The sequence below is a fragment of the Buteo buteo genome, chromosome 16 (genome assembly GCF_964188355.1).
Source record: "Buteo buteo chromosome 16, bButBut1.hap1.1, whole genome shotgun sequence".
NCBI lineage: Eukaryota > Metazoa > Chordata > Aves > Accipitriformes > Accipitridae > Buteo > Buteo buteo.
The window spans coordinates 16,472,610-16,486,358 of NC_134186.1; the positions used below are offsets into that span (position 1 = coordinate 16,472,610).

Consider the following 13,749-nt stretch of genomic DNA (forward strand, 5'->3'; position numbering starts at 1 on the left):
ATTCTTTCTGTAGGCGGCTTCATAATTTTGAACATGTGAGATTGTCAGTACTGAAATACAGCTAACTGGCATGGACATATCAAGACAGCTTTGAATCTAGCTGTAGCTACAACCCCTTTTTTGAACATGACCATGACATACATCAACTGACCAGTGTGTAGAATATAGTCAGGAGCCATATGTGAAACCTGTTTAAATTCCAGGTGGGGGAAACCTAAAGTATTTTGTACTTAGTTGTCTGAGAATGTTGGATGATCTGAATATTTTTTTTTTTGGTTCAAGTTCTAAAAAAGATATTCCTTTCGCAGATGCTCACTTTTGGTGATAGTGCTGCTTCTTTTGAATCGTATAATATGCTCTATGTTTATGGATCTTGTGCTTGTATAATGTGCTCTATGTTTATGGATCCTTCTGGTTTTGTGGTTGTGGTCAAATGCTTTGGAAATTTGTAGGAAGCATGTTAAGATTTTGTTTTGTAGTAGACGGAAATCTGCAGAAGAGACCTAACGTTCCTGTTGACAATTACTGATTTTACCTTAGCTCAGATTGCAGTGTGGTTTCCTTCAGCAGTCATAGTCAGGGATTCAAATTCCATCAAGACCTGATCTTCATTCCTGCCAAAGAATTGGATCTGTTAAAATATAGCTTTCTTGATTGGATCCTGGGCTCAGGGCAAAAACATCTGAATGTTGCTGTTTTGCCACTGCCTCGCTGTGTGATTTTTGTAACAGAGAACTAACTTCTCTGTGTCCTGTTTTCCCAAGTGAAAAATCAGATACATTCTGAAGCTAAATTCATTTTTATAAAGCAAATGGAAACAGATGAAAATGCCGTATTAGTACTTAACATTTAGTTCCATGTTTGTTTGTGTTAATATAGTAGATTTCAAGCTCATGCGAGTTAAATATTTGGCTTCACAGTTTGCCATTTGGTACAACTTACACAAAGACCTTTTCTTCTGAGTCCTGTTTTGATGTTTTCATTTGTTCTATTTCTCATTTGGCACCTTTCTTGATTTTGTAAACTGTATTTAGCACTTGCTGCTTCTTCCTTTGATACTAATCTACTAGTGTGTGTTAAGCATGGACTGTAGTTCTGAGGATAGGTATATGCCTGCTAGTTTAGATAAAAACAGTTTTAAATAATGTGATGGGATCTGACTGTCCACTTTATCTGTATCTACGTATTTATTTATCCTTGTATTAAACTATTACTTTTCAAAGTCTCCCAAAGGATAACATCTGCTATGAAACCTAGATGTTGAGTTAGTCATTAAGAGGTATCTTGGAGTCCTTAGCATAGGATTGGTACCAGCCCACCTTCTTAAATTTATTGACTTAGTGCCTGTGTCATTCCTTTCACTGCCTGCTGTCTCTTACTTTGATTTGTAAATTCCTTGGTTTAAAGATTGTGGTTTTCTATATACCAAGTCACTGTTTGAGATTATACAGCTTTAAGCCTTATCTGTTTGATCATGGTATCTTTCACCACACTCCAAGTAGGCTGAATGCAAGCCAGTTGGGGACTGCGAGCTGCATAACCATTGCTGGTTCCAGTAGTAAACCCTAGCTTGATCTTATTAATTCCAGTCCAGATATATACAGTTTTTGGTCTGAACCTGATTTTGGACCTGAGCCCAAGCTTGGAGAAGCACAAGCTCACCTTTGCTTTTAAAAGAACATATTTCTATTCAGCAGTAAGTGTAAGAACCCAGTTCTGCAGCATTTCAGATGGTGGATTTGCTGACCAACATACAAAGTCAATGAATTGCTAAATATTTGCAGGAATTAACAGGAGTCTGTCTCTTTATGTCCATAAAATTAGCACTTCCCATTCATATTTGACTTGGGCTAGCCACATCACAAGGCATGTTGTAGTACAATGAAAGATTCTACCTGCCCAAAAGCAAGGGAAATTGAATGGCAGAGAAAGAAAGAAATGGTGTTAGGTATCATCATGGATTTAACCAGTTGCCACAACATGGTGAACAAGGAGAGGTTGCAATGGCAGCAGCAGCAGTGAATGTGGAATCATGTAGAGGAGAGGAATGAGCGAACTGGGGAAAGACAGGGAGTCTTTGCAATGTAGAAGGTAGTTTCTTGGCCATGTGGGAAGAAATATGAGAAAAAGGAGCTACAAAGGGAGCACAAGGCTGATAACTAAGGGTGAGGGGAAACTGCTTCCTTGTCCAAATTTCTGTCCATCTGTCAAAGCTTCATTTTTCTCCCTCCCTGGTGACAGAGCAGACAAGTGCCTGGGTTTTGCAAATCTACTAAGTAAAAAATAGATCAACACTTTCTTAAAGGAGCACTCAAAGCCTCAACATTGTCATATATGCCCAATAGTAAATAATTGCTTATACAAAAGGGTGACACAGTCCCTTCTTAACTCCAAAAAGTGTTGACTTTGAGCAGCTGAAGAGGCAGGTGAAAGGGAACCATATATTTGCAGGCAGATCAATCTTGCCAGGCTGCCAACACAATCCAAACCTGTGAGGTAACTTGTTTAACACCCTCCTATGCAGAGGTGTAAACAGCAGGTAGTACATGCATGAAAAAGCATCACCTACTTTTGTGACAGTGCTTCATAAATACTGGAGGAAAGAATGCCTCTCCACACCAGTATTTGTCACACATAAATATTTGTAATAGTTGCTATGGCAGTTGAGAGGGGAAAGATGAAAATCAGAAAACAGTGAAAGTTGTCTGAAAACAAAGAAGTGTTTCCAGAGAGAATGCAGTAAGCTCAAGTACTGGAATTTTTATTCCCCTGAATTCTTATTATAGCTCTTTGTTTTAAAAGAAAATCCCATAAGTGTATCTTTATTATTTAAAGATAAAATAACTTATTATCTTGGTTAATTAAACCAGATGCTAAAAGGTGGCCTTCATTAATTGTGGTTTCCATTTTAAACACCCATGAATCTATTTGATTGTGCCTGATACTTGAGTGATACACTTAAATTTTTAAGAATAACTCATAACAGATTGGGAATCTGGGATAAAGTACTTAGGCACAGTATTACTGTTGTGTTGAATGAGATTCAGTGCCTCAGCCCTGGAGTAACTCAATGCCTGCAAATGGGATAGGAGTAAGACATTATGTCTTTAAGAACCATCCCATCACTTTTCTGATGGCAACCACTTCATGAATCTCATTGTTGTCAGTATCCCCATAACATTTTACAGGGGGAACTCCCACTCTGAGTACTGAAAAATGCGAGCTGGGGGTGTGTGGACTGATCTTCCCATGGCATTGAAACTTATTTCTCTCAAGACACTAATATTTAACATACAGTATGCTTCTCACTTTCAGAATAATAAATCTGGATGCCCTCCAAAAGTGTTACCTTTTGATTTTCAGCTGTCTTAGGTATTTTTTTCCTACTGCTAAATATGAGGCTTTCTCGTTTGCTGTTTCCATGCTACAGTAATTGATTCTTATAGAATAGTACCTTTATTTAAAAAAATTCTAGTTAGAATTTCTAATGTTGTACAACCAACCACTGTTACAATGCCCTGAGTTTTACATAAGGGTGCCTATTAGCACAGTTATGGTTAAGGGCTTGTCACAATTTCCATTATATAGTAAAACATTATTTTCAGGAATTTAGAACAAGGCTGTAAAAAGTAACTGTGGGCTGCAGTTTTACACAGAAAATCTTTGCCCATGAGAAAATTATTGTCACAAATGCTGAAAGCAACAGTCAGTTTGCTTAGCTATTTTTAAGTGGAGTGAATGAAAAACTAAATATAGTAGTTCAGTGGTTTAAAACATTTTTTCACACTCATATCCAGCCATCACAGGTGTAAAACACCCCATGGTCCTGATTCTTAGCTCTGCACATGTCTCTGTATTGCTCCAATATTGCAAAAGGAGTTTGAAGCTGCCTAAAATAGCGTAAGATTTCCAGGAACTATTGAATTTTCAGCTGACAGAGAAAGCCACCATTATGTCATACTGCATGGAGGAGGGAGGAATCTTGCCCTTCTTCCTTATCTCCTTGAGCACAGGGAGTGGAGCAGAAATATGAATACATTAAGGAAAGAACATCATATCTTCTGGCTAAGCATGAGCAATTGATACAGATTCAGACAAGTCCTCTTCTTTGTACAACTGTCTGTTTTTCTAAGTCTGTACTGCACACCATTTTCTCCTTCAGGAATCTCAATAACTCACAATAGAAAAGTGTTTAAGAGCATTTGCCTGCCTTCCACGTAGATATGCCAAGTATCTAAGCAAGTGTTTAGTGCAGAACTTAGTAGCAAGGGGACAATATTTTCTTAATTTGTACTTTGATTTAATTTTACAGAATCAGGGATCCAATATGTGTGGGGGGTGGGCATTACAGTATCTTCACAGCTTCCGCAAATATTAAATGATTATGTTTTCAATTTGGCAGCAGCGGTTTCACAGAAAGTGCAATATTTCAAAAAAAAGTAATTTGTAAATTTTCACACAAGCCCCTAATTCATGGCAAATCCCCCATTTTCATCCAAACCAGGTAAATGTGGCAATATATTTGGACATGCCATTGCCCTGTTTGTAAAAATATCTTCCTGGCTTCACTCACAAATCCCAAATGCACAGGTGCAGCATATTTGAAAAATTAGCCTTGAGACATTTTCCTAACATTTATTATTACTTGTTAACTTACAGCTCCTGTTATTATGCTGCTTTTGCTTCTCTCCCTTCATGATATATTATTTACTAATTATATTATTAATTAATATAACGTCAGCACCCCATGTGAAAGGCAAGAAGAAATGGCATATGAGTATCCTAGTCCTAGGTCCTTGCCATCTAATTACTGATATGATATGACAAGTGAGAACAGCAAACACTGGATGGAGGGAATTAGTTATATTGGTACAAAGAATGATGTTGCATATGCTAGAAGGTGACAAATTCAATTGCAGATTGAATGCAGGAAATGGGCCACTAAAGCAGCGATTCCAACACACATTAAAACCTTTTGCAAAGTATTCTGCATTTCATTAATATCACATAATTTGAAGGAGGTGGTTTTGTAAACATCTCTCACGTTGTTAAACATAGTTCTCTTTTATAAACCACATTGTACTTCAGCTTTTAAAAGTCATTGTTTTGCTACATAGGAGCAAGCAAAGTTGTTCATTAACAGTGTTCAGCCACACCTTGAACGATGCATCCACCAAATATGAAGTCAGGCTGCCTTTCTTCTCTGTGGTGTATTCCTGTCTGTCATTTCTCCATCTTGAAATAAAACAAAGCATTGACTGAAATATGAGTGGATCATGTCCTATGGCCCTCATTCAGGCAGGATTAAAAAAAACCCAACTGTTAGGGATGACTGAAGACTGCAGAATTAATCCCTGTGTTTTAAATCAGTATCTTGTTTTCTGGATGTTCTGGGTGACACTGTAATGTCAGGAGAAATTTGAAATTATGTGAGTAACAATTCCACTGGCAATAAAGCTGTTACTCTTATTGAAACATTTTTAGGTTAAATAGATTAGTTCATTCTTCTTTGTATTGTTTTGACATTGAATAGGATTAATATAGTAACAATAATTGCTTAGCTGGTAGAACAACAGTGTTTTTCTGAAAAAAACCACCAAACAAAACAAAAGAAACCCCAAACAACAATTTGCAGTATTGATATATCTTGTCATATACCTAACAATAATTATTAGTAATATTTCTCTCGGGCTGGGCTGTTTTGGCCATGGTTTTCCTTTCTGTGGGCCTCTACTTTCCTCATTTGAGTATGAAATGAAATATCAAAGAGAAACAATAGTGTTCGTGGGAATGTTGATTGTAGTTAGACCTGATGACTGGCAATCCCTTCCTTCTGGTGTCATTACTTAGGGTGAATAACTTTCAACTTAAATATGTTTCACGTTTTTTTCTATCAATAATATCTATGTCAGAATGGGGTTGTTAGCATTTAATTATCTCTGAAGGGTCTTGAAGTCTGCAAGTGGCACGTGATTGAAATATCTTATGACACTTATATGCCTCCCCAAATTTATAGTAGAGACTGCTTCTTCATCCCAGTTTCTAACTAGATGCTTTGTGGATCTTCACAGAATAACTTCTCATGCTCTTATGTTACAGCACAAGTGGGACTATGTAGGCCACTGAGGGCTTAAGTCAGGCCTTAAGTACTAATTAATTCAGTTAATAGTCCATGTAATTTAAAATACTATTGTATTGTTTTAGCTGTATTCCATGCCAAATTTCCATGAGGGTTAATTTTGCCATGAAATGTGGTCACGAAATCTAAACTGTTTGTGTAAGCCATCAAGAAAGTAGTTGCATTTAAGAGTTTTAATTCATTTAAATAATGTAGATTTGGGTATGGCTGGCTGTGGAGCATGGATGTGCTAATAGCTTATTTAGAAATATTGTTGCAGTATTTAATATGACCCAACTAACAGCTTTAAACACTGGTGAGTGAACTGCTGCCACTGATAGAATAGTTGATTTCATTTCACACACAGAAGATATTTCACTATGAATTTTAGCTCTAGACTTTCAAATGGGGTAAGATGTATGTGCAGGTTGTGAGGATGGCTGTGAGAACTGGTGCTGTGTTTTAATTGAGATTAAGAATTTTGCTTGCATATGTAAAACAAATGTCCTAAAAAAGTAAACTCACTGCCACCAAAACTGAAAACAAGGCACTTTGGAAAATATATGCTGATATATAACTGGCTAGAATTTCCTTCATTTTGCAAAGCCACGAGCCACATGCATCAGCTCACCACAAAGTCATTAGGTCTTTTTAAACTCAGATGAAAAACATTAACAAATACCACAAAAGGCTTTAGTATGGCCCCTTTGTTCATTCACATATGGCAGTTTATAACTCCTGCACCACTTGGGTCGTGTGTTTGTTTAAGCTGCCTCCATCAGGCCAGCCCTGAAAGAACAAAAGACATCTTGAGCGATCCTAAGCAGGAAATGGGCTAATCTAAACATGGCTTGTGACACTATAAGTAGAATAGAAAGGGGAGGGATTGATTAGTCATTAATGTCCAATTGACTCCATATGGATGTTGCAATAATAAGGCCTTTTTCAGTGCAGTAGCAGAGTTATTGAATTAGAGGTTTATGTTTCCTCAGAGCTGACCTTAGGGAATTCTGTTTTGATTCTTCTTGTTGATGTTTTAAAGAGAATGGAGTCTCTTAACAGGAAAAATAGAAGCCTTATCATAACTGAGTGTTGCCTGGATGTAGCTAACCTGTGCTACAGTATATTCCCACCTCTTAGTATTTACTTAGCACATTTCAGAACCCTTGCAGGTGAAATATTTTAGAGCCCATTTAAATATTCCAGTATTTCATGAATCACTCATGTCTCTCTCAGTTTTTTCCCCCTTTTCATTCACTGACATGCAGCCTGTAAGAAATGTTCGGCCCTCAAATCCCAGCTGAATAATATTTGTTTAGCATTTGGAATGAAAGCAGCCTGACAAACAGACACTTCCCTGTAGAACATTTGTGCCACTGTGTGACTACAAGCATCCCCATTCCAGAGCTGGTCATGTTTCCAAGTGGGTGTTAGTTTTGCCTAGTGATGACAAGACATGCCATAACGACAATAGTTCATAAGATACCCATTTATTTTGCCTCTCTTGCTGGTAATAAAGAATGAGAAAATCTCCTGAATGTGGATGGGGATGAAAAAGTAAGAGGCAGGCAAGGGGCAAAACAGATAAGTGTTACACTAACACTGCTACAAGTAACTTAGATTCCACTGAAGTAGTAATTTTTGTAACCTTCTCCAAAATTGAACTTAACTCAAATCACTCCTCATTTGAACTCAAAATAATAGCTAAATGATTATTCTTGTATTCTAAACTTTCCAAAGCTTCTTTTGTCATTCTATTCTTTCCAGATTTGCATTTTTTATTTGATTTGAAATACTGCTATATCTTTTAAAAAGGCTGCACTTGTCTGCCTACAGGTTAAGGGCAGGAAGAGGGACTGCCAAGCTGGTTTTTCATGCTCCCTGTTTTTACAGCATTTTCATATTTATGAGTAACCTATCTCTAGTAGTAAAAGAGTGACTCCTGTTTGCATGTTCATTAGATTCTCGTCCCTGCAATGCAAACTGCTAGCAGCGCAAGTTGTATTACCACAGACAGGGCCAGGTATTTTGGAGGTCGCAATCAGTCTTTTCCAAAGTAGACAAAAATGTCATCTCAGTTTAATGAATAACTGATGATAGGAGCTTTACTACTAACCAGCCACTCTTACACTAGGAATGTGGAAAGATCGTCTTTATTTCTATATATCCTATCTTGGTATATGCCTATGGAAGATGGTACGGAGTATATACTTTAGAGTAGCCAAAGATTTGTTATCTGGGGTGGAGTCAAAGGATATGTATCACTTCAAACATGAATCAGTGGCCAGAGTGTGAAGAGTAATTAAGGAATAACAGTGTGACTGACAAAAACCTCTTTATTTTTGCTGTTACTTCATTTCTCTTTCTTTCCTCATCTTTTTCTCACCCCTTTTTTGCTCCTTTCTATCATGTTTATTATTGTTTGCATTCTGGTAACATGTAAAGGCCCAGTCTGAGGTTTTGTTGTGGTAGATGATGTATAAAATGGAAGGTAAAAACACATCTCATTAAAGACAATAGTTTTAATCCTAATGTGGCCAAGATTTCAGGGAAGATGGTAAGAGATGGTGTCTGTCCTAAAATTCTTGTCATTATAAAAGGTCAGAAACTCAGATAAAGGCAGGAATAAGTCAAGAAACAATGTAACAATTGTTACTGTTTGTTTCTCAACTTTTAATTCATGTGAAAATCTTTATCTTCTATGTTGATGATCAGATTCTGTTCTCTTTGTAAAGAACAGGGGTTCTTCTTCTCCTGCACTGTCATTAGAGAGCAATCAGGCTCTTTTGGAACAAAAATATTGTTTAAAATACTTTAATGAAGCTGTAACATTTTTAGATTCATTCTCTTGTGTTTTTTGACCCAGTATTGTCCCTAGAGTCTAGTCTGGAATCCAGCTTCCACAGAGGAGTTGCCTGCCATATATCCACAAAAATTGATCATTCTCCTCTAATCTGCTTTTAGTTTTAAATCATCAATGTCATGACAAGTTGAGCAAATGCAAAGCATCTAGGAAGTGAGGCAGTCTACATCCTCAGAAGCTAACAGTGTAACATTGAGAACAGTCCCAGCCTTTAGGCTGAAGTGTAGATGACTTTGCCAACTAAGCCATTAGGGCAGCCAAACTGCACTACTTTTGCAATAAATCTTAATTTTGACCAAGCTCTTAATTCTGAAAACCAAAACCTCCTCCTGCGATTGCAGTATGAACAGTAACTAGCAGATAAAGCATTAGTTGCCATAAAGAGACAATTACCAACAAGTTCTTCTCACCTTTCATTGGTAGGACATTTTTATTTTATCTATTATTTTGGGTTTATTATTTATTAGGCTTTCCTGAAAATATTTTCAGAAAAAAGTAAAACACCTACTTCTTTGCAGTTGTATGTGTCTTTTCTTTAAAAACTTCAGGCATCTCATTCAGCCTCTGTCAGTACTATAATTATCACAATAAGAAAAAAAAAATCCATACTTTGTAAAACCTGTTGAAATTGTTTATATAGGGCACAACACTGTCTAAATATCTGATTGACAGGATGAAGTACCTACGAACAACCAGTTTGAAAGCTTGTTCTTATGTGTTTCAACTTGTAAGAGCTCACTGAGCTAGGTTCTTTTTATATCATTAGCAGCTCATTTCTAAGCTAAAAAGGTACTGAGACTTTCTGGCTCCCCACGTAGAATCACATGCTAACAGAAGTATTTTCTTGTAATGCTTTATAAACTGAATATAATTCTGTGGTTCTGAGATAGTTAGAACATGGAGATGATATTACCTTAGTTATTTGCAGAAATTCATTTTGCAGATGCTTTTGTGATGGCCTATGGGTCAACTTGCAAATATTCCCCCAGAGATCAAGCACAAAGAACATCAACTCTTTGGCTGCTTTTTCAAATTCTTCAAGTATGGACTTGCTTAAAGCAGATGCAGCCAGAGCTTCTTGGCCTTCTTGGGATGGTTGTAATTTATTACTCTAAGTAAGAATTGTTTTCTAACATAAACTTTCTCCGAAAACAGATCATTTATGGTGGGTTGGGGGTTTATTTGGGTGTTGTTGTTGTTGTTGTTGTTGTTGTTGTTGTTGTTCTCTCTAAATTATATCCAGATTAAAAAGCTGGCCTATAATCTTGATAGTAGTAAAGGTACTCTTTGCCTTCATTAGGATTGAAAGGTCAGACCAAAATTGTGTTAGAAAGGGCTAAAGACAAACTCCTTAGCCATAGTGAATAAGTACCTTTGGGAAAGTAAAAGATGGAAAATCACCATATGGATTCAAATATGTTTTCTTTCATTTGTTGTGAGTAGAGTAGCTGCATAACAAATGACAACTTTTGCAGGAATAAGAAATTTTTTAATTTGTCACTAACTTCCTAATTGCCCACATACCAGTTACAAATTTTATAGTATTATTTTAAAAGATGGAAGAGCCATTACATGATATATTTGATTTTTCTCAAATTATATAGCCGTTTGTCTCAATAAATGTTTCAATGTTGACTTACTATGTTTGCAACTTATTATAGTTTCACAATAAATATATCCTTTCAAAAGATGGTGTCTTTGATATGCATGTTCCAAGCCTTCTGACCACAATGGACAGAGCCTCATTAACCATACACACCCCTAAGTTGGTCCTACATGCAGGTCACTCAGCAAAACTACTGTTCCTTTTTGCAATAAAAAGCTGACTGCGGCTGCAGTCTCCTGTAAATGCTGAACACCTGTAGCATGGTACTTAACTTAGAATAGTATTAAAATAGTTTTGCATCTCACATTTGCCACAAACCTGTCTTCTTTTATGTGCACGCATGTTAGTATACAAATTGCCAAATTGGTGTCAGTTGTAAAGTAATGGCATTGGAGGCATCATAAATTACCATGGTGATCCTCAGGAGAAGATACTGCCGTATACGAATGAGTGTTTTGCTCTCAGGGTAATGTATGTCTTCATCTGGCCCAGTAGTCAGCATATTGCCCTGTGTTGATGGATATAGTCAGCTTGAAACTACACTACATTTCACTGCACAATAAACATGGCTGTCAACACCATATAAAGCAAAATCAATTTATCCTGTATGGTCAGTGCGTTTTAAATGAAATTAATGTACTGTGGACCTGGTGGCAAAAAGGTAGTGTATTAGTTATGCATCCTCTATTTTAGGACTTTTTTCAAGTGAATGTATTTTGTATATAGAATTTTTTAAATGCTATATCTAATATGTAGTGTTTTCACACTAAATCGGGAAACTTAGTTTTTACACAATTAAAAACTTGTGAGTCAGTCTCTGAAATCAGTAAATCTTCAGTGTTTTACTTTGTGTAAAGAACTGATCTTATATTATTTGGCAAATGAATCCGTGTCAGGAGCTGTAATAGTGTACAAAAAAGGAGGCCTATTGCTGTGCTGATTTGTGGTCAAGAATCTTGCTTTTTCAAGGTATTGAATTATATGAACAGTTTGATGAGGCCTAAGACTAAGTATGTCACTGCCACTGTAAAGACTTTTTGCCTTTCTTTTATAGCTAAGGTATAACACTAAAAACATATGTTATCATCACAATTGCGAAAGTTTTTCTGGTAAAAGCATGCCTTAACCAGGCTCAGTTATCTCTTTCTCCTGTATTAACTAGTTCTACACCTCATACTCAGTTCTGTGAACTCTAAATCCCCATGAAGCTTTGCTGTTTGGGGTCAAGAAGTGGAGCTGGATGCATTCAAAAAAATGCATTAAGGTTATGCATGTACAAGTTGAATTGATGGTGGGTAATGACAGGACACTGAGGTACATTAAAGAACAGCAGGCATGGAGAAGCTGGAGTGCTTGTCTCCCATTCTAGAAGCTCCAGGACGCTGTGCATGTACCTGTTGAAGGCAGAGAATTTTATTACATATATGTGATCGAATGCTCCAAGACACATCTAAAATTCAACTAAAGGACATGCAACTTTAAAATGTTCAGCTCCAAATATAATCAGATCCATACAACTAGCAGCATGTACCTGGTGTACTATATAATTTATTTTATGAAATGTTTGGCATGTGCTTCACTGCTCAAGCAGTAAAGTAATTGTAAATTACTTGTGTGAACAGGTCTACATCAGTTTATATTCTCAAACTTCTATGTGAGTTTTGCTGAGCATTCAGAACATGTATGCTATGTTAAAGTCCCAAATGGAAACTTTTTCAAATCTCCATACCTTACCTGGAGAAATACCAGTGCAATTTGTTTCCTCATTCAGATGTTGATGCCTACAGCTGCGTGAGCCTGATCTGTTACACTGAAATCACTGGATATCCTTTCTCTCGCTGTCTCTCTCTCTCGTAGATCTGGCAGCTAAAAGGGGAGAGAGCAAAAGAGAATGAGGCTAAAATAAACACAGCAGTGAAAGCGCTTGCGTAATCCACATAATAATGTTTTGCATCCATCTTGTTTCTTCCTGCCCTGACATTACAGGAAGTAAAGCAATGAATGGCTCTGCAGCTAAACTACAGCAGTATTATTGTTGGCCAACAGGAGGTGCCACTGTGGCTGAAGCTCGAGTCTACCGGGATTCGCGGGGACGAGCCAGTAGCGAACCGCACATCAAACGACCAATGAATGCTTTCATGGTTTGGGCAAAGGATGAGCGTCGGAAAATTCTCCAAGCCTTCCCTGACATGCATAACTCCAACATTAGCAAAATCCTAGGTAAGTGCAAGACAATGAACAAATCATGACTGTGACTGAACCAAAACCGAGGGAAGCTTAGAAGGCTCTGTATAGTAGTGGCAGTTGGCAGAGGTTAGTTATTTTTGGAGCTGTGGAAAGATGAGGTTATTTATATTGGTGATACTGGCTAGTTACTTCCTTCCTGGATATGCAACTTCTCTAATTTTAGGACATATTTTGTTTGGGAGATGTTCACTGAAATTGGAATTACTGAAACTTATACAAATGAAGACTCATGAGTTGTTTTCATTTTCGTTCCCTTCCTTTTCCCTTTCTGGCCCTTCCCTAATGCTTTTTATTTTCAACAGCAGAGTCACAACATGCTTTAAAGACTTAGTAGCGTTCAAAAGGAATATTTGGTTAAATCTGTTGCAAGTGTGTATCCTGATAAAAGGTCTAATTGCAAGATCCCACTAGAAATCACCTGAACTACAAATCACCTGAATGCAAAATGGTACTCACTAGAGTAAACACTGGGAAAAAATTATTAAAGTACAAAATCAAAATCAAAGGTTTACATGTTACAATGTTCAAAAAGCTAAGGAAGCACTAGTATCATACAATTAAAATAGTGCTTAGTTAAAAGACACCATAGTTAATACTTGATTTGTATAGATTGGGAAGATAAGAGAATATACCATGGATTATATTTTGCCACTGTGCAAATAAATTGGCTTATTTTTGAGAAAATTTTATTTGCTTTTTAAGACCCCTCCAGAGAATTAGAAACATACGTGAGAATGGGTGGTGAAATCTTAAAACCTATATTTGCTTTCTGAGTCTTTGAAGTGAAAGACAGATTCCAAATGTAACTCGTAATAAATAAAAGTAAAAAATCATGCTTCCTCTGTAATCATTTTATTGTAAACTTTGAGTTCAAATACGTTCTTATCAAAGTTTGTTGCATGTTAGTTCAATCAG

General features: G+C 36.8%; 1 protein-coding gene across 8 annotated transcripts in view; it reads left to right on the plus strand.

Moving 5' to 3' along the window:
* The window catches only part of SOX6 (SRY-box transcription factor 6), a 381,731-nt gene that overhangs the window by 351,742 nt on the left and 16,240 nt on the right, over positions 1 to 13,749 (plus strand). For 6 of the 8 annotated variants that reach the window (XM_075048005.1, XM_075048010.1, XM_075048011.1 and 3 more), the window contains one exon: positions 12,574 to 12,807. In XM_075048005.1, the coding sequence (XP_074904106.1) occupies positions 12,574 to 12,807 (234 nt within the window). The remainder of the gene's footprint in view (positions 1 to 12,573; positions 12,808 to 13,749) is intronic. The other 2 variants (XM_075048007.1, XM_075048008.1) reach the window with 1 other exon arrangement.